Source organism: Ostrinia nubilalis, chromosome 23 (assembly GCF_963855985.1).
Source record: "Ostrinia nubilalis chromosome 23, ilOstNubi1.1, whole genome shotgun sequence".
Lineage (NCBI taxonomy): Eukaryota > Metazoa > Arthropoda > Insecta > Lepidoptera > Crambidae > Ostrinia > Ostrinia nubilalis.
Genome location: NC_087110.1, coordinates 453620 through 474765, shown reverse-complemented (window position 1 = coordinate 474765; position 21146 = coordinate 453620). Strand labels below are relative to the sequence as shown.

The following is a 21146-nucleotide window of genomic DNA, read 5'->3' as shown; positions in this document are numbered from 1 at the left end:
AAGCTCCCAGGAAAAAAGGACCAGGTTCCACAAATCATCATCATCATCATCATTTCAGCCACAGGACGTCCACTGCTGAACATAGGCCTCCCCCAATGACTTCCACATCGCACGGTTGGTAGCGGCCTGCATCCAGCGCCTTCCCGCTACCTTTATCAGGTCATCGGTCCACCTTGTGGGTGGACGTCCCACGCTGCGTTTTCCGGTACGTGGCCTCCATTCGAGAACCTTGCTGCCCCATCGGCCGTCAGTTCCACAAATAAAATTTACATATAATTTAGACTAGTAATAAGTTGTTATTATGTTTCAGTAGTTTTTTAAATTAAAAGTAACGTACTTCTTTAAAAATATTTTTTTTTATGTAAAAACTTGTGATTTTTTTCCTATTTTCAATCTGTACCTTTTTTGAAAAATCTGGAGGTGATGGAGAAAAACTAAGTACATATTCGTAATCAGCGCACCAAAATACCCTAGAATCAGCTATCAAGTCCCAGAGAGGAAGTTATGACCCTCATTTTGCAGGCCTGTGTAATAAATGACTTAGCTCTAAAATGATTGATTACATTATTGTCAGGGGAGTTTATTCTGTCTTTGCAATAACTGTACGAAATGCATGTATAGCTGGGCACACCTGGATGCGCTGCAGGACCGTTCGTTCTGGAAATATTTGGGGAAACCCTTTGCCTTTCTTATGGTTAATGTGATTTTTTTCCTATTCTAAATGTAAAAGTTTCTCCGCCAACGTTAGTAGTTTAGTAGTTAGAAAATTTTCTTCGCAAAGAAATCAAATTGGATTCGTTTGCAGAACCACCCACCGCAGTTACAATGATCCGAGCGTAAGCCGCCTCGCCCGCCCGCTAAATAATTTTATTTACGATTTATTTGATGCGCTAACTTCACAATAAATATTAGTTCACATCATTGTGCGTCATTGTGATTTCGTGCGGAATTGTTGCACGCACACATCAATTTATCATATTTAAAAGGAGCATAAGTATTATTTTTAATTACTCCCCTTTAATTTTAAAAATACTACCGACAACGCCACTCTTGTGGTGGAGTTTCTGGCTGACACTGTGAAAGTTGTTTGTTGTCGACACTACAAGAAGAATTACTCCCCTCCAGTTTATGCTCAATATTTTTAAGCTTATGTTTACCATAATAGCGATCAATGGAGATCGAACTAGCGACTTACGAACGAATCGACAGTCCAATGCCGACACCCTTGGGGCTTTTGTCGTTTTAAAAAATTATAATATATGCGAACAAAAGAATGCATCTGCATGAAATAGTTTTGTGTACTGAGATTGATAGTTTAGATATATGAATTTTTTTTTTTTTTTTTTTTTAAATAAATCTTTGGACAATTTCACACAGCGCCAGCTAGCCCCAAAGTAAGCAACTTAATGCTTGTGTTATGGGTGCTAGCTTAACGGATATACTACTTATATACTTTTTTTTTTAAATACATAAATATTATACATAGTCACACCCAAACCCGTCACAGAAATTAAAATTCATCATTTCAATTTCTGCCCGGCCGGGAATCGAACCCGGGACCTCTCGGCATAGTAGTCCGTTCTGAACCACTACACCAAACGGCCGACAAATTGCGACTCAAAATAAAAATAAAATGGATCTTTCACATTATTTAGGAATAAGATAAAACGCATTAAATAGGTTTTGCTAAAATAAATGATGTAGGGAAGTTGACAAGGCATCAAACGTCACCAATCTCCTGTAAATATTTGGTCGGGTAAAAATAGATAGCGACTGCATGCATGTAAATGGCGATCGTTCCTGAAGATTCTTGTCAGTGAGATTTAAAATGTTATTCACAGTATTAAACCCTAAGGACATCATCCACGTTTCATATATTTTTGGTCCAAAATCAAAAGTGCCGGCCAACAAAAAAAAGTGCTGTATTCTGACAGAATACGTCCGCCTTAGTATTTGTTACTATGGCACCAAAGCTGTAGCACCACTGTGCGTCGAGTATTTGAGATCTAAAATTCATCGACGATTCATACATTTTTTGTTCAAAACCAAAAATGTCGGCCAATAAAAAAAAAGTGCTGTATTCTGACAGAATACGTCCGGCTTAGCATTTGTTACTATGACACCAAAGCTGTAGCACCACTGTGCGTCGTAGTATTTGAGATCAAAGTCAGTCGTTTCATATATTTTTAGAACTCAAATACTACGATGCACAGTGGTGCTACAGCTTTGGTGCCATAGTAATAAATGCTAAGGCGGACGTATTCTATCAGAATACAGCACTTTTATTTTTTGGCCGGCACTTTTGATTTTGGACCAAAATGGATGATGTCCTTTGTTAAGGTTTCATTTCCACGGAAATACGTCTTCTAAGGGTCTTGATTGATGAATATTTTTCTTTTAGCGTACATTTCTCGTTTTCAATGAATAAATATTATGATTTTATTTCGTTTCTTTGACGATAAGATTCAAGGCAGGCAGTTGGCACACATCTCAAAGACAATCTTTACCATATTAGAGAGCATTGTACTTATTGTAGCTGCTTTTTATCTTTATTGTTATGGAAAATTGTCTAAATACTGTGATGCATATAAAATCTTTCTTATCAGACGTTATTTATCTTAAGCTACTGTAAATGTTTAGTGAGAAGAAAAAATAGTCTGTATAAGACTTTTATTGTGGGTATTAACTACCAGAAGCTTTACAATGTTGAAAGACAGACAGTCAGTCAAAATAATTAGTTAAGTGTTAGACCAATAATATATATTTTTTTACCAGATGAGGGTTCAAAATAATACAAAAATAATTTGGCAATGTTTTATTTCGCCTCAAAATCCACACCCACACACCCAACACAATAATCTTATATCGTGGTGTTTTATAGTCTCTTTCGTTATACATTAAAATCTTTAATAGTTTAACATCAAATAAAGTTTGAAGCAAGTACATAAAGCTATGCTATTCTATAAGGATACCTTTTAATCCCGTTTACTGGGACAGCGCAGTGCCTTTCAATAAATATCAGTTTTTCCTAATTAATTTTGAAAGAAAGAAAGAAAAAATGTTTATTTGGTACTAAATGATACACATTGACATTACAAAGTAAAAATAACTAAACTAGCGCCCGACGACCAAAACGATGTGAATCAGCACTAAGTGCATTTAACATTTAAACTGAATCAGTTGTTTGTAATAAGTAGGCGTTACCACGTGTCTCCTTAAAGATCTTATGGTGTTCAAAAAGACAACCGCATTCTTCTCAACTTCGAACTCCTCCTATATCCTTCTGATTAATTTCGTTGCGGGTCCAATGACAGTTTAACTTTGCCCTGGGACAAACATGACTTTTTCTGGTTGGGTTTTTATTGGCGGTCAAGCTGTAGGTCTTGGCTATACAGGAGATGCAGCGGTGCGAACGAGAGGTGGGAATAGTGCCGTAAGACAACAGCATTCGCGCAAAACCCGATTTTGACTACTGAATACTACTTGAAATAAATATGACCCATTGTAATTATTCCAATTTTATTAATGTTTTCTCCCGTTGACTGTCTTTCGTTTTGAGCTGTTGCCTATTTCTATCTTGCTCATAAATTATATCAAATAGTAGAGACACCTTCTTAACTATCAGTGGGAATCAAAAAGTGAGAAATCACCCGTATGGCACACACAATAAAATTCTTACACGCGTGCTCTCATTGCTAAAAATACACACCAACGAATAGAAACCAAGAACACACATTATCAGGTCATTTATGCCCGTTTTCACCATCAATCCCTATGGTAACGCTTACAGGAATTTTGTTTTCACAGGGGTCACTTAAAAATTATGGATTGATGGTGAAAACGGGCATCAGTCTCCTCTCTAGGAGACTGATCCTCTTTATTTACCAGAGGCAAATGCAGGCTTTGGCCTACACTCCCCCCGCTTAAAATTTAACATACATACACACTGTTCCTGGTAATATTTCCATACAATAATTATGAAGTATCAGTTACACTAGAGCTTATTTTTTTAAATCAATTTTCAGTAACGATTTTCATTATTTCTCTCAACATTTCTTTCAACTTTATTTTGTTTCACTTTTCGCATTATTGACCTTGAACTATCATTTCTATAAGTTAATATTTTACTTTGTATATTAACTGAAAAAGCATCCTATGCTAAAGCCTCAGGCCCATTGATATAAAGTTTTTTTTTTATCAATTTCAACGATATTTTCTTACTATAATAATGTTTGCCAATATTCAAGCCGTAGAAGATTTCAATAAATAAATCTAAAGCAATTATACATACTTTGGCATTCTAAATTGACAATAGCTACGTTTATTCGACTTCGGCAATGAATAATTTAGTAAATATTTATTATATTTGACTACTATCAAGTGCAAAAAATTACATATTTTAGCCGTAATATAATGAGGAGTTGGTTGATATATTTGGTCGGAATTGTCAAGATTTTGTTGATGTTAAGTACATAACTATGTATATTATATTATATATTTCGATTTTATAATATAATTATTATATATTATCATCTATATAAATCTAATTCTATTCAATTGGACATATATTTACATGACAGTATGTAATATCATTGTATTTTGATACTATATCATTATCAGGTAACATAGTGACATTGAGTTTGCTATAAATACATATAAATACTAATTAGTACCTATTGAACTCGGTATAATTATTCTATATTAGGATATAATAATAATATAATATAATACTATACACCTAGCTCTATGTTATATATTTTTAAGTTATATTATAATATTTTAGTGATCTACTTTTTCTATGAATGTCACTTTGTCATATTTAGAGATTTAAAAATGCCTCATGTAAGCATAGGTAAAAAAGCAACTAAAAATTACGAAAAATAATAAATAAAAGTGCTCTATGATAACATTTCGTAAATATTTTCTTCAATAGGGTTAAAATGTTAAAAGACAATAAAGTCGCTCAAAGTAAAAGCTTTGTGATATTTTCACAACCATTCCATAAACTCTGTTTCAACACAACCGGGGTAAATTATCTGTATTTTGTTAAAAACTTTGGAAAAAAGGGAAAAAATAATAAAAACAAAATAAAAAAAGAAACTTTATTCAATAAACAAAGAGTTAAAACATAAAGATTAATTTACAACAGAAATTAAACATAGAAATCACAACTTTGGGTAGGTTTTATGTACGTAAAATGTATCGCTACATTTTGTATTTAAAACTATTAAATATACAACAATTATCATTTACCCTTACTCGCAAATATTGCTAACAACTTATAAAAAGGTTTTAAATGCGAAAAACTTTATTATTAGCAATATTTACATAGTATAATTAAGTAGTAATATAGTTTTCTTACAGCAGATAAAATAGAAATATTATTTGCAAATAAAAAAAATATAGTTGCGTAAATCCAGATTTAGACTCAATAAATAAATAAATAAAAGTGATAGATGAAATGTTTATTTCATCAACATTAACCCATAATAATATCGAAATTATTCATGGGAAATCTTACGGATGTTTTGATGATTATTATAGTACGTCTGAATCCGGTTCACTTGTAAAATTATAAGAATTTATACAATATCCGGTCAGTTTTAATATTAATTTAAAGTTATTTTACTAAACTTCTGAACCAATTTTGTGGGCACTTAGTTCAGAGATAGTTCTGATTAAAAATATGAAGGTTTCAGTTTATTTTTGGGTAATTTTAGAGAATATAATAATGCTATTTTATCTACTATATGAATGTACTTAGCACAATAACAGCATGGTCCTGACTAAATTGCAAAAAAGAAAACTGTTGATCCTATGACTTAAATAAAAAAAAACCAACTCACGAGCTTTTTGTTGGAAATTGTTATATTTTTAGTTTAGTTTTTTGGTGTATTGGAATAATAGGATCATCCTTCTTTTGCACACTTTATTCAGTACCATTCTGTATAACTGGCAAAATCACAACAAAACCGCGATCGGCTGCTATACTAATTACGACATACTTCTCTGCTAGACTCATACCAAGTCCCTCGGTTGGTAGTTCCTGAAAAATAATGAGTTTCATTAGAATTATCATTTTGCAATATACTTAGAATCACCCGTAAAACTGCATTTAATTTTATTGATCAGGACAAACAACGCTGAAGCCCGTATCAGATAATATTACCTACTGTAAAGTAACAAAACTTTGTTAGTTGACACCAACAATTGTTATTGCATATTAGAGCAAGATGAAGATTTGGGATAGTAATAAGGATTTCTCTAATATTTAATCACTCAATAAAGTATTATTGGTTTTGAAACAACAACAATTCCAATTTTACATTCATTTGAAATTGGGTTTCGGTATAAAATTAGTTTAAAAAAAGTTTTGTTAGTATCCATCAACAAAATAACAACCAAAAAGCACATTTAAACCATGCAAACAAATTATATAAACGAAGAGGAAACATAAACATACATATTATTTTATATTGAAAACAGACAAGCAAACAGTAACATGCAAAACCACAACACAAGGATAATACATTTAACTAAGTATACAGCATGTCCTATAGCTCACTAACAGGTACTTTTTTACTTTTTCCCTTTGGGATATTTACCGGAAAGTCCAGAAAATACCTATTTGGTCTTGAAGACTCTGGGAACATGGGATATTTAAGTTTCGTCAACCAGCCTTGAATGTAAAATTATATATATATTTTTTCAATATGAAAGCAGTAGGTACAGTACTTATTGATTTATTCACACAAAAAACAGATGATTGGATTTTTTTAACATGCATGGAAATATGTAAAAGCTCCCCGATATTTGTTTGTCCTTGAACTTTAAAACACACTGTATACCAAATATAAATTAAGTAAACAAAGCGTACCATCTTAATTGTGAGTATAGCAGTTATGTACAATCGGCTACACGTCTGTGGTGTACCTGGAATTGGCATTGATTAGATCTACCGCCTTGAAATATAAATATGTACATGCTTTTGTTAGTCTTTTAACTTAAAATACGATCAGCTAACTTGTATAATGTTATTGAAATTTTATTTAATAAAATGCTCAAATGATATCATGTGAAAATTATGACAGGAAATGGACGAAAAAATCCTACATCTTTAGAAATACGCTCCGATATAAAACTCTAGAATGAATTTAAACCTGCCATTGGCCTTATTATTGAAATTCAGTCAATCATAGGCTTCAAAATATGATTGAGCTAAAGTCCAGTTTTGAGTTTTTTTCATGTCTACGTTTTCTAAATCGTTAAGTAGTTTGCCAAAGTTATTGTACAAGACAAACTAATATTAAGTCACAGGAAAAGCTTGTAAGAATTAATATAAAACTTATATTTTTTTTTGTTGATTTTAGTGTAATGATATTATTCGAGCCCTATTAAAATTCAGCTGTATTACCTATTTAAACACATGAAACAACAATTCACACCATACAGTGCGAATGGCTCGTGGTGCAAAACTAAAGACCCTTGATTATACAAGTTAGCTAATCATTGTCATTATAGTCATGCCACTTCAAACTTTATTCCACCAGCTTACCTATCATGCTTGTTGGGCGCGATGACGTCCTCATCCGACTCTATGTCGAAGAGCTCGTCTCGGTTGTAGCTCTTGTTGGTGAACCCGCCCATGTCTACTGGAATTGGAAATGTTACTATAGTACTGAGTTATGTTTGTGGTTTTATAATGGTTAGATGAGGTCGTATTAATGCCTGTGGTATAGGACTATTCTCACTTCTCGTTCCCACTGCTGGAAATCCTGTGTAGCTAGGATCTACAGCTTTACCGCCATAAAAACCCAACCAATGAAGGTCAAGTTTGTCCCGGGGGAAAATCAAAGCTTCCTGTGGTAGGTAGTTTGGTGAAATTACATTAGTAAATTAGAAAAGTGTCTCAAGACAAAATTCTTTGACCAGTGTGTGTTACCAGTGATGATATACGAAACGGAGACGTGGTCGCTTACTATGAGCCTCATAAGGAAGGCTCAAGGTCACCCAAAGGTCTATGAAGCGAGCTATGCTCGGAGTTTCCCTACGTGGTCGAGTCAGAAATGAGGAGATCAGCAGGAAAACCAAAGTAAGATATTGCCCGCAGAATTGCTAAAATCAAGTGCAGGTTGTACATATCTTGTAAGTTCTTGAGTGGCGACCGCGGGCCGGATTATGTGTGGGCAGGCACCCCACTAGGTGGACCGACGATCTAGTGAAGGTCGCGGAATGTACCTTGATGCGGGTAGCGCAGGACCGGTCGTTATGAAAATCCTTGGAGAAGGCCTTTGTCCTGCAGTGGACGTGGCGGAAACGAATGGCCTTGAATGAAGAAGCAGAGACCCTTACCCCTTGTGGAGTCTTCAAACTTCCCGTCGTCCCACTTGTACTCGTTCTCGGCGAAGAGCGGCGGCAGCGTCTGGTGCGGCGTGGGGTACAGGTCCAGGCCCTGCTTCTCGCTGTACACGCTGTCGCGGTCGCTGTACGTCGGCATCCTGGAATGAGGACAAGGAGATGGTTCAATTTAAATAACTGTAAGGTTTCAAGTCAGTTTTCTGCATGCATGTGATAACTGTAAGGTTTGAAGTCAGTTTTCTGCGTGACTTGATGGTTGAAGACTGTACACAGTCAGCTGTTGTGGCTGTGGAGAGGATTTTTGTGGCCTTGATGGCTAAAAACTTAGCCTAGGCGCAGACCACCGACATTTAGTTGGCCAATAGTTGGATCGGGCTGTTAATCAGTATGGACATGTATGAATATACCAATGTAAAAATAATGTTCGCAACATTACACCGATTTGTCATCGGCCAATTCTTCATACAAATGAAAATCGGGCCCAACCATTGGCTAACTAAAAGTCGGTGGTCTGCACCCAGGCTTATTGTTAGCTCATCAGCTGTCCCAGTTTTAACGAGGATTATTGTTCACTTGATTGCTATGGACAGCACATTGTCAGTGGTTGCATTGATTTAATTCTAGGAACTTACAATTAGTTTATGACATTCAACTGTAATTGATCATTTTCTAAGATCAGTGACTCAGATTTTAGCTGTGTCACTATTTTCATTGAAGTCTTGGGAGTTGTTTGTGCCGCAAATGAATCCCGACTAGTAAAGGTTGAGAGTATAGCTTCTTGGGACCCACAACAAATTTAACCAGAAATAAGACTTCCAAGTCATTTCAACACTTTCAACGTGAGCTACGGGACTATTCCCACCTCTCGTTTCCACCGCTACAACTCCTGTGTAGCGAGGATATACAACTTGACCGCCAATAAAATCCCAACCAGTGAAAGTCAAGTTTGCCCCGGGGGAAAGTTAAACTGTCATTGGACCCGCAACGAAATTAATCAGAAGAACATACGAGGAGTTCGAAGTTAAGGTTCGACTTCCCTCCATTGCAAAGCCGATGACAGGTGACAAACAAAGGTTTTAACGTGAGCAAACAAACCTGTCGTAGTTCTCGAAGCAGCTGTACCGCCACAGCGCGAGAGCCAGCACCACCACGCAGACCAGGAGTCCGAAGCCGGCCACCAGCCACGCCGTCAGCACACCGCTGTCATTCGGAGGAAGGAACTCCTGGAAGATGAAAAGCATCGGCATTTAGGATACAATCTTCTCCTTCTTAAAAAAATAGAAGACGTCGACTGCTGGACAAAAGTCGCTCCTCAAGGATTTCTACATTCTATTTCTTGTTTGTTCCAAGGTCTATAGTTGGATAAAGGCCTCTCCTCGTGGATTTCTACATTAATCTAATAACGAATTTATTTGCTTCCCGCGTCAACTTTCGCCGTATCGTCACTTATTCTTCTCAGTCGAAAGAAAAGGTCAAAGTACTGGACTCCGGATCGAAGATAGACAAAAAAAGATGGTAATGTCTTAATTGTCCTGAATGACTACGAGAAAAGTTGAAAGTTTTATGACTGTACTTTTTTCTCGACTTGACATAATCAGGATCAGTTCTTTGAATCGACCTCACCAGTTCTGGCAATTGTTACGTTATGGTAGAATACTCTACTAACCTCCATGCCCATCGCGCTGAGCCTCAAAGCGAAGGGGTCCTGCGTGCTGTACAGGTACCACATGGCCCGTAACTCGGCCTGGGTCAACCGCGACTCGCGATCATCCTCATACACCAGGGGCACCCCGAAGGTGACTTCGGAACAGCGGGCTGCGTTGGGCCAGTTCAGGTTGCAAACGCCGATGTTGGTGATTTGCGTCACGTCGCGTCTGGAAGAGAATTAATGACATTATTAGCTACATCATTACAAATTAGAAACTGGTGTGAAGCAGCGCTTGCGCTGTTTCGCCAAGTGAGTGAAGGTACCGGAGGCCCAATCGGAGGAAAGGGAGTTAAAAGGTTGACAGCGTACTTGTGACTCCACTGATGTTGCGGGTGTAAATATCATCAATAACATCGTCATTAACAATATCAACATCGTCGTCATTATCATCAGATCATTGAGTCTCTACTGCAAGAGAATGACACCCTCTTATTATCAGATGAAGGATTTGCAAGATGATTGCCAAAAATTCTTGAAACCTTGATTCTTAAATTTTGAAACATTAACAGTCCCTATTTACTGTGTCTACCCAATCAAATTTTAAAAGTCTCGAAATCCTAATTTCCAATTTGTTCAAAAACAATATAATGCGTAGTTTCAAAGTACATTTACAATATTTATTTATTTTATTCCCCTTTATCAGCAACCACAAAATGTTTCCACTTATTATGCATTCAGATCATGAGTCACTTGGTATTTATAAACATAGAATTGTCACTATGGAACGAGTAAATCGTCACTATAGAACGAGTAGGTAGTGTTATTATGAAAAATCTAAAAAAATAACGGTATCGTTGTGGCCAATGAGATGCTGTCATAGTGACATTGACAATACGTCAATGACACACGAGAATCAAACGTCAGAATAGAGGGACGCGCGGAGAGTCCGCGCGCTTTTGTGCTATGTGATGAATTGTATGTAAAATAAGGCAATATAATGTGAAAGTTAAGTATCCAGTGTTTTATTTATGAGGATAGATCTACCGGCCTCTAATAGTAGGTACAAGATGTATTGAGGAAAACCCTAAGCCCTAAATCAGAACTGTGCTGTAACTAAGTAATCTTGCTTCAATTTAAATTTATTTAATTAAAACTTTTGCTTATATGCTCACTTAAGGCCTCGTCAGCTACTAAGCTTAAATTAGATTTATTTATCTAATTACTGCAGTGAAAACTACAAACATAAAAGTCAATTATTATGTTTAAGTCAAGCAATCCTCAAAAATATTTAAATTTAAAATTAAACAACAGTTAATATTGTATGTTTACTAATAGAACTTGTTTGTTATGCCAATATAAAAGTAAATAAGTGTATTGTAATGTAATTACATTAAAACAATTGGTACTGACAGATAATGTACTATGTTAATAGAAGTTAACTACCTACATACATGACGTACAACTTAACTGCGCGCAGTTAAGTTTTTTGAAGAAGAAATATACACGTGATATTTTAATAGACCAGATAATTGCTGTTTAAGTCAAGGATCAAAGATGAAAGTCAAGTTGAATATCATTATCTTTAAAGACTTTTAAAATGACTTACGCCCGTATTCACAAACATTACTATGAGGTCTCACAGCGCGCGTGAACGCACAGGGCGGATACATGAACCAATCACAGAGTTCTATTCAACGCTGTGCGTTCGATTTGTTGCTTCACTAAAGCAAGCATCGTTTGTAAATACGGACGTTATTGCTTTTAAAATGACTCATTAAAGAAACAACCTACCTATTTGTTTGCATTTTACGATCTAGACTGTTTATCGTTAAACGGATATTGATTCTATTTTTATTATAGAAATAGACCCATCATTTTTCAAGGCTATGAAAATCTATCCTACTAATATTAAAGTTTGGAAGTCTGGATGTTTGTTACTCTTTCACTCAAAAACTACTGAACGGATTTTGATGAAAATTTGCAGTATTATTGTTCATAGCTCAGAATAACATATAGGCTATAATTTATGACGATCTGTGACAAACGAAATTTCACGCGGGTGATGCCGCGGGCAAAAGCTAGTATTTAATATGAGTGACACATTGATATCCTACGTGGTAAAAACGCTTAGCAGAAAAAAGTCTTATAATAACCGTAGCCCATCATCATCATCAATTCAGCCACAGGACGTCCACAGTTGAACATACTCGTAGGCCTCCCCCAATATTTTTTCAGATTGGACGGCAAAGTTGCCCATAATATTGCTACTAAGGCTGGGTTGCACCATCTTACTTTAACGAATGTCAAGAATCTGTCAAACTGTATACAAAAAACACCGGTTAAAGTCGCGGTTAAAACAAGAAAGACAAGCATTATTTGTTTGATCCTATAACTTTCTTTAACAAACCCAACGTCAAAACAATAGCTTTGTTTACTGCGTGCCGACTGCCCCACTATTTGTATCTATATCAAGCCGTCTGTCAGCCATTGTGGCGCTGAGAGCTCTCTCATCTGGTTCGTTAGCACCCGGCTTTGTGATTGTGGAAAGGTAGACTGTTGTGAAGGGAAATAGAATAAAGTGTATCTTTTCTATTAAATCCGCGACAAGTTGACATCACTAGTAGCTTAAGGTTCGGTCAAACCAGCGCGATCACACGCGATCAGCCGGCGTGCAGCGATGGCGATCAGACTAGAATGCATTTATCGCCATCGCTGCACGCCGGCTGATCGCGTGGGATCGCATTGGTTTTCAACCGACTTCAAAAAAAGGAGGAGGTTCTCAATTTATTTATTTATTCGACCCGTATGTTTTTTTTTCTATTTCTGAACCTTTACACAGACATAGATTCTTTTTTTTTCTTTTTTATATGCTAGACAAGGCAGGTATTTGACCGCAATCGCACCTGGTGTTAAGTGAGATGCAGTCTAAGATGGTACATATCTGCCCTGTAAGTGCCTATTCACTCTCGCCTTGAAAACGCCCGGATTCTAAATGGCAAAGGAAGCCTATGATTTGTAGTCTTTATATATTTATTGCTTTTTTTTTTAATTTTGGTCAATATTGATTTTGGATCAAGACACTGAAATCGAATTGATAGCAAAAAAAGTAATTTCGTGTAATAATGTCCGTCAAATAAGTGAAGTGTTTTTAGGCCCTGGCTTCAAATTATTGGATTTAACCGACTTCAAAAAAGGAGGAGGTTATATGTTCGGCTGTATGTATGTTTTTTTTTTCTATGTATGTTCACCGATTACTCCGTCAATTGTGGACCGATTTTCAAAATTCTTTTTTTGATCGATAGGGTACACTTCTAAGGTGGTCCGATTGTCACCAAGTCAGGATCTGATGATGGGATCCTAGGGAAATCGAGGGCAACCCTCAAATTTTATAGGCACGTATATCGTTTTTCATATTTATTCTAAAGATATACAAGTATATATGCATCTAGTGTTGATGATGATGGAAGGTAAAACTCCTTAACGCTTAGGAGTTGGAGAATAATTCTTTAAATATTTTAGGTACGTATGTACATACAGTTGTAATACTTCAGGTTTTTTAGGTGAGCTGATGATGAAAGGTCAAACTTCGTAAGTTAAATTATACTTTTTAGTTGCCCATATTAAAGTAGGTATCCTGTATTGTAGGGAAGATTATTTACACTTAAAATGGAAAACTATAGTCTCAATCTCATTAAACATAGGTACTGTCCATCTTTAGTGATAATAACAAGGACTAATCAACTAAAAAGCATGAAATAAATTAATTTTAACAAAAAAATTAAAACCGACTCCAAAAAACCTGCACTAAAAAGTAGAAAATAATTACATTATTTATTTATTAGGACAAATGTATACCATGATTGATATTTTTGGAGTCGGTGCCGGTAATATAGATTAATGTGTGGTTTTCTGAATAAAGAAAAATAAAATAAAATAAATAAAAATAAAAATAATTTTATCACTGCTATAGAAATTTCGGTGTTATTGATTACCAAGATTGTCATTGGAGTAGACTATGCTATGCGTCTTCTTAACAGCTCTATCGTCCTTCAGTTTCATGGCACATCAGTTTTATTACTCCATAATAATTGCATTACGGGAAAATGAGATTCGTATTTATGTTAATCTGAATGTTTCACCAACGAATTTGAGCGAAATGTCCAAAAGTTTTTCAACTCAAATGAATGTCATTTGGCATACAAATCGTATGCACGAATGCGAATTGGTCACGTTAATTTGAATCGTTCGACTTTCAATTAACTCATTCTGAAACAATAATTATTAATTCGCTTTGAAGATTTTTTCAGTCACTCACGTTGTTAACATATTGGCATTTTTATTTAAATAAATAAATGTCTTTGGACTTTATACACTGCGCCATAGTATATTTTATGCAGTATAGGTTATTGTCCGTGACTCCCACTCGGCATGGGGCACACTGAAAACCAGCGTCGTGGCCTTCCCCACCGTGGGCCACGGCATATGCTGAATGGGGTCCCATTGCGATGGGCATCGCTGTGCGACAGGGTGGCACTGCTCAGTTTACTTTCTCTTCCATTGTAACTATGTTTTATGTGTCACCTCTGTCTTATTTGCTTTTTTTTATTTACCTCTTTTGTCTTTTGTGATGTCCATGGCAATAAATGTTTCTTTCTTTCTTTCCATTTAGTGCTAAATTAAGCAATGTTGGTACGATGGGTACTAGAAGAACTGATAAACTTGGTAGGTATACGCTTTTTTTTAAATTTTAAACCGAATTGCTAGAAAATTTACTTATACTACGTAAATTCTTAACTTCTTTAACGATCTAGAGTTTTCCAGAAGTTAGCCGGAGCTTAGTTTATGCAAAACCGCTGGGTGTCTGCCAAGAGCCCGCATTAGCGTTACTGCTTTGTGGTAAGTAAATTATGATTAGATCTAAACGAATACCGGCTTAAATGGATCTGCAGTCTGCATTCGAAATTTTGCATTAATTAAAAATTTTTGAAGACTTTGGAACCCACAGCTTTTTATGGTAGAGATCTAAGCATCTTCCTATGTAAATTAAAATTTTGATGAGTAAAAAATCATTTTTTGATTGAACTAAAAGCATTTAGATTTACGTAACTTCAGGAAGGTAATACTAAAAAACTAACCATACAGCTTAGTGTCAAAATAAACTTAGGTTGTAATGACACGTGACATAAATAATAGTCAATTTTCTATCATTAGTCATCAAAAAAAAGTAAAAATGATATTTTAATTAACGTTTCAAAACAAATCTTGAATATACCTACTTAATAATAATTTCACTTACCGCAGATATGATGCAGCGAATAGTCTTCTAAATGTAACTTTTATAACTATCTAATTTAAGACACAAATTTATTCTATTTGAGACGGATTTTGAGACTATGTTTACTAGTTATTTGGAAAAAACGCGTAATACTTTAGAACATTTATCTACAACAACTTTGCTTATTCATAAGAACAAAACGATAGCTCGAATTTTACATTAAAATCTCTTGTATTTTGATACATTTCTTCATCATTATCTAACTTCTCCAGTCTTTTGTCCTATTTACAACATTTCAATTTGCGATATGTTTCTTTTCCCTCTGGCACGCCATCTGGTTTGATGCCAAAGTCTTCGTATAAGAAAGTGCATTGAAAAAAATCGTATCTCCCAACCTCATACAAGCTTTTCCTCAGTAAACTTCACTGGCTTCTTCAACACCTCAATCGTATTGTCCGCTTTAACCACACAGTTAGACTTAACCACTGTTTCATTGTTGTTAAAGTTATCTTTGTCTTTCTTATCAGTAACGACAGGTTTAATTTCATCATCATTATCCTCATTGTTATTGTCAGTCTGAGATTCTTTAGGAAGATTCAAATCAGATTTCTTAGGAGCTGCAGAAGATTTGCTTGTCTCACTGCAGTTCTTAGAGATCTGTGGATAGTGATGCAGAATAGCAGTAGTATTAAAAGTTATCTTCCCATACTTAACAAATTCTGTAGGCCGCTTCGTTTTATCCTTACTAGTACTCGGGCCTGCTTCTACGTCTACATTACTATGACTACTTTTTCTAACAGGTTCCGATGGGCTTTCAATTGAAATGCCATCGTAAATATCTTTAGTATCCTCTAATAGATCCAATGCTACTCTTTTACTCTTTCTTAGGTTTTCCATATACGTGTTGTAAAGGTTCATATCTACAGTGTTGCTTTGTTTAAGTGGCAAGGAGTTTGGCAATTTCTTTAGAGGTCTTTCCTCGGCTGTGTATCACAATTGTTTGTTGGCTGGTGGGTTCTTATGGGCTGTCGTTTCGATCTTAGCCGCGCAGTTGTCGCGCGCGGCGCCTGTTAGCTATGTCTGGGACTGCACCATCGACACGCTTGTCGTCTCAGTGACGATGGTGGGCGCCGGGAAGTCCTCCCCAGTGGAGTCGTAAATGGGGAACTCGCAGCACATCACGCACTTCAAAAACCTCGGCACCTCCACGTATATTGCCGGCGGAATCGGAATCAAAGGTGACGTGGACGCCTTATAATAAAGATAATCTGGGTTATCTCTGTATTTTTCGTCCGCCGATCGTTCCAGCAAAGGTATGCCAGATAAGAACAATATGATAGCCGTCGTAAATAAAGGCGACATTATTGCTACCCATTCGACGCCTTCGATAACGTTTAAAGATAGTATAAAAATCCCCCACCAAAGTACGACTTCGCCGAAGTAATTCGGGTGTCTAGACAATCCCCAGAGCCCGTCATTGCACCATTTGCCTTGATTTGCTGGTTCCTGTCTGAATGCGAACTTCTGGAGGTCCGCGTATGTTTCTATTAGTAAGCCAATGACAAAAACTCCTGCGCCAGCGGAATCTAAAGTAGTCATCGTTTTGGGTGACTTAGGGAACGAGTGGTGCGGGGAGTTGATTATAATGACGGGCAAACTGACTACATACACCCATATGGCTTGAAACGTATAGAAAACAGCGAATCTCAATGTATTGCTTTTGCGATCTTCAAACTGCTTATCTCTGCCTATGTGGTAGATTCTGTAAATTAGGTACCCGGACAATCGCAAGCCCCAGACACAGACGAAAGCTGTCACCATGAGTTGCCTGCTGTCGTAGCTCTTCAGGTGGCTGCCTCCTTGGCCGAGGAAGAAGGTGAGGAGAGCGATGATGATGAAGTTGGCGCCGCCAGTGAAGTCAGTCACTTTATCACTTTGGAACAGAGATGCTATAGTGAAGAACAGGATCTGCATAGCTACCGTCACCATCGCGCTGATGGCGAAGTTATTCCTATCTATTAAAGGCTCCATTTTTAAATTTGACACTAAATATTCGAGGATTTGGCATCAGGGAATACTGGTTGCATCGATTGTTTGCCGCATTGCCGCATTTCGTCTCGAACGCAAAATTTTGTTACGCGTTTCACTTGTTTTGGTTTAACGAATATCCCGAACCGAGTTATGTTTGGTCGCGCGTTAGTTTTGGTTGAGAAATTGTGATTTTTATATTGTTTTGTTGGGTGTGTAAACGTTGGAAGCGATCTGTGAGGCGCAGTACGTAAGCTTTACTGAAATAGACGTGACGTTTCGGGTGCGCATGTGCGAGTTGCGCGCATGCGTATTCTGTTCGTATTAAAAGCTTCAGAGATGCTTTTTATAATCCGCCGTGAAATACCCAATAAAATCCAATGCACACTGTGCTCTTATTGGGAGTCGCAGCGTTTTTTTTATTTTGTTGCCTTGTTCCATCCAAAACGTCCAGATGTTTTTTGTAATTTTGTACTCTAATGGTATGTAGGTCAAGTGAAAGAGACAGGCGATAAGTAGGACACCTGTTCCGATACAGTTTATCGGAGTACCGCATAGTGTTGTGAGTTGCGATTGGCGCAGGAATAACTTTGTTTTGATGAAATTATCTGAGCCATCGGTCAGGTCGCAGGGCGGGGGTCAGCGGATAGTTTGCAGAAAGCTGATTGCAGTACAATTCCGTTTAACTGTGAATCATCTCCATGATAAGACGAAACGGATTTAATAGAAATTGTCACATAATCAAATGAAAATCCTGTAAGACTTCACTAATAATAATGCGCAACGATCGTTAAGATTATTAAGATCCAGTAACCTATACATTTTCTTTCTTATTTATGTTTCTATTTAGCTCCACAGTTAAAGAATACAACAATAACGGGATTATTATGTACCTACCATTGAGGGCGAACTAAAAAATGAGTATTTATGCTTCTAATCAATTAATTATCAGAATGTTATCACGATAGTGAAAGATATTAGTGTTCAACTACTAAAGTCTGCATAAAGTTAACAAACAACCGTTATTGAATTAAATGTTTTCTGTATTTTTACATATTGGTGGCTACAACTTTTCATAAGACGCGCAATCGTGGTGCACTAGAGTTTTATTTAGAACTCTTATTTTTAAAACTATTCTTAAAGCTGTTAGAGACGTCAGTTCGTAGAAATATTATATGAAAATGTTTTTCGTATCTTGGCAAAATTATGCTATTTTAGGAGATTCCAATCTATACTACAAAATCATCAGTAATACAGATGTGACATGACATGAACTTGTTTTTAATTCAAACAAAAACCCTTTCGTCATTCGTAAATTTATTTACGATATGGAAACGGCAATTTGCAACAAAAGCTGTGACAAAGAACGATAAATTATTCCAAGAGGATAATGATAAGCGGTTTGCTTATCTGTTTTTTTTAATACTAAATTGTTACTTCGAATACCTAAAACATAATAATTGTACTTAGTGTCATTTTGTTGCAAGAGACTTAGCATGTTTACTTTCCTTCCTTCATACATTTCCTTCCTTTTTATGTGATAGGTAATTAGCATACGAGTACCTACGCATATTATTTGCACTATATGATGTTTGTTTTCCTAGCAATAAAAAAGTAACACTTGAGAAAAAGGGGCGATTGAATCAAATCAAATCAAATTCGTTTATTTGAATAATACGGGTATGGTTATTGAGATTAAGGCTCGGTTGCACCATCTTACTTCAACTTTAACAAACTTCAAAAATCTGACGTCAAAATTATCACTTCACGGGATTTATTGCAACAATATCTATTTTAACGGTAAATAATATTTACCCTCTCTGATAAAAAATCTGACGTCAAATTTTGAAAATGAACCTAGCCTAAGGGCTCCTGCACACGACGCCGCCGCCGCGCCTTCGCCGCGCCGCTACACTGTTCAGACGCACCGAGTAAAACCGCCGCCGCGCCATCAAAGCATAATATCGCCAGCGGCAGCGGTGTTCACGCGGCGCGTATAAACAGTGCAAAGGCGCGGCGACGGCGCGGCGGCGGCGCGGTAGCGGCGTCGTATGCAGGAGCGCTAAGGAAATGGCACCTTAAATTTTTTCTGCGCCCAATATCTAGAATGTTCACAGTCAAATAAAAAGAAAAAAGTTCCACTCACGTAGAATTTAGTCCCTGGTCGATGCCGTTTGAGTTGATGTACATTATGGCCATTTCAGCGATGATGGTGCGGAAGGCCTCTTCGGACTCTTTGAACTCGGGGAGGGTCAGGCCGCCGATGAGGATCGTGAAGGTTTCAGCGGGTTCCGGTACCAACGATTCTGGTTCGGGCACAGGTTGTAACGAGTCCTCTTCGGGAGGCACTGGAAGAAACGATTTAGAGGGCGTGAAAGGGATAGGGAAAAGTCAGAGAATGTTGTTTACTTCATTTGCTATATTAGCATCAGGATATTAATTAGTTTTATAGCTGCAGGAGCAGGATCCTCTCTATTTACCAGAGGCAAATGAAGGGCCTACACTATTTGTCCCAATGTCTTTAAATACGTGATTTTAATGGCGCCACTTTATTCCTCACCTGGTTTTACTGATTATCATGTTATGACATTGAGTCATTCGATACCCATAGTGTTCGCTTTGTATAATGCACATTATTAGAAGATATCTTAAGAGAGTTAAAATCCTTGAATAATGTTTTTTTTTGTACATTGTTATTCTTAGATTTCGTTGAAAAAATTTTATCAGTGACTATGGCGCATGCAACTGTGTAGAAATATCGGATATTCAATTTCAAAGAGGTAAAAACGGCGACATCAAGATATACATAGACATAAGCTTCAACCACACCAATGCGTGCAGATCGCCAAAGCTTCAACCACACCAATGCGTGCAGATCGCCATCGCCGGCACGATCATAGGCCAAAGACCATAGGCGAACTGCACGCGTTGGTGTGGTTGAAGCTTTAGTCTCTTGTAACTAAAGGTGTTATTATGTATCTAAAAGTGAATCATATAAAAACAAGATTAACTATAAGAGATTCTTTCTAATACTCACAAACCATCCTGACGCTGAACTGGAAACCTCTCCTGAAGGAGAAGCCTTGATGGGCCACGAACCTGACGAACATCTGATCCACGTCCAGGAACCGGTAGCGGCGAGGCTCGTTGAGCATATGCGAGAACACCAGGCCTTCTTCACCCGATGCATCGAGACCACCTAAGAAATATATTTATTATTTGGGTTCAAAAGTTTATTAAAGACAACCGCCTCTGTGGTCTAGTGGTAAGACCACCTGCTTCAGACACAGTTTCCGGGTTCGAGTCATAGTGGGGGCAGATTTTTCTGTTCGGTTTGGTTGGTGCTAGGGCTTGTTCTAAGTCCGCCTGGCTAGCTACCACCATCTTACCTTGTGTTCCAACAGTTAGAGGTAAGATAGCCAGTTCCTCGGTGGTTGAGAATTCCGTGTGAAGGTCGCTTTATGAGGTCCACCCTCTAGGTGAACGTTCCACGCTGCGCTTGATAGTGTGTGACCTCCATTTCAGAATCTTGTTGCCCCATCGGTTGTCAGATCTGAGTACTATGAGCTCTGATCATTGTCACTTCAGCGTGATAATCCCTTGAGCTATCTCAGTGACTTATCCTTGTTTATGTCATTCGCTTTGCATTAGAGACAAGATGATCTTTAAATTCGAAACCAGTTCCATTACCAGAATCATATCGATTATTTTCTCAATCTGATTTTATGAAATTTTACAGAAACTCAAGTTTTTTTTAACAATTAAAAACATTGCTATTTCCATTCATAACTGTACGCGCCAGCATTAAAACCTCATACATTTCAAACTCATGTCACA

General features: G+C 36.9%; 3 protein-coding genes across 4 annotated transcripts in view; all 3 read right to left on the bottom strand.

Moving 5' to 3' along the window:
* Positions 1 to 21146, bottom strand: part of LOC135083429 (G protein-activated inward rectifier potassium channel 3-like) — a 177634-nt gene that overhangs the window by 21346 nt on the left and 135142 nt on the right. The gene's annotated exons all lie outside the window — the stretch shown is intronic.
* LOC135083276 (protein PFC0760c-like) overlaps positions 5089 to 21146 on the bottom strand; it is a 36260-nt gene continuing 20202 nt past the window's right edge. Inside the window, exons 3-10 of one of the 2 annotated variants that reach the window (XM_063978018.1) lie at positions 20347 to 20508; positions 19456 to 19657; positions 10025 to 10232; positions 9454 to 9581; positions 8353 to 8498; positions 7556 to 7652; positions 6878 to 6933; positions 5089 to 6046 (exon numbers count right to left, since the gene is read on the bottom strand). In XM_063978018.1, the coding sequence (XP_063834088.1) occupies positions 6915 to 6933; positions 7556 to 7652; positions 8353 to 8498; positions 9454 to 9581; positions 10025 to 10232; positions 19456 to 19657; positions 20347 to 20508 (962 nt within the window). In that variant the 3' untranslated portion in view covers positions 5089 to 6046; positions 6878 to 6914. The remainder of the gene's footprint in view (positions 6047 to 6877; positions 6934 to 7555; positions 7653 to 8352; positions 8499 to 9453; positions 9582 to 10024; positions 10233 to 19455; positions 19658 to 20346; positions 20509 to 21146) is intronic. The other variant, XM_063978016.1, reaches the window with a different exon arrangement.
* Positions 15309 to 17619, bottom strand: LOC135083277 (uncharacterized). Its single transcript, XM_063978019.1, has one exon. It carries the CDS (start codon positions 17310 to 17312, stop codon positions 16356 to 16358), a length of 957 nt encoding a protein of 318 aa, XP_063834089.1. The 5' UTR covers positions 17313 to 17619; the 3' UTR covers positions 15309 to 16355.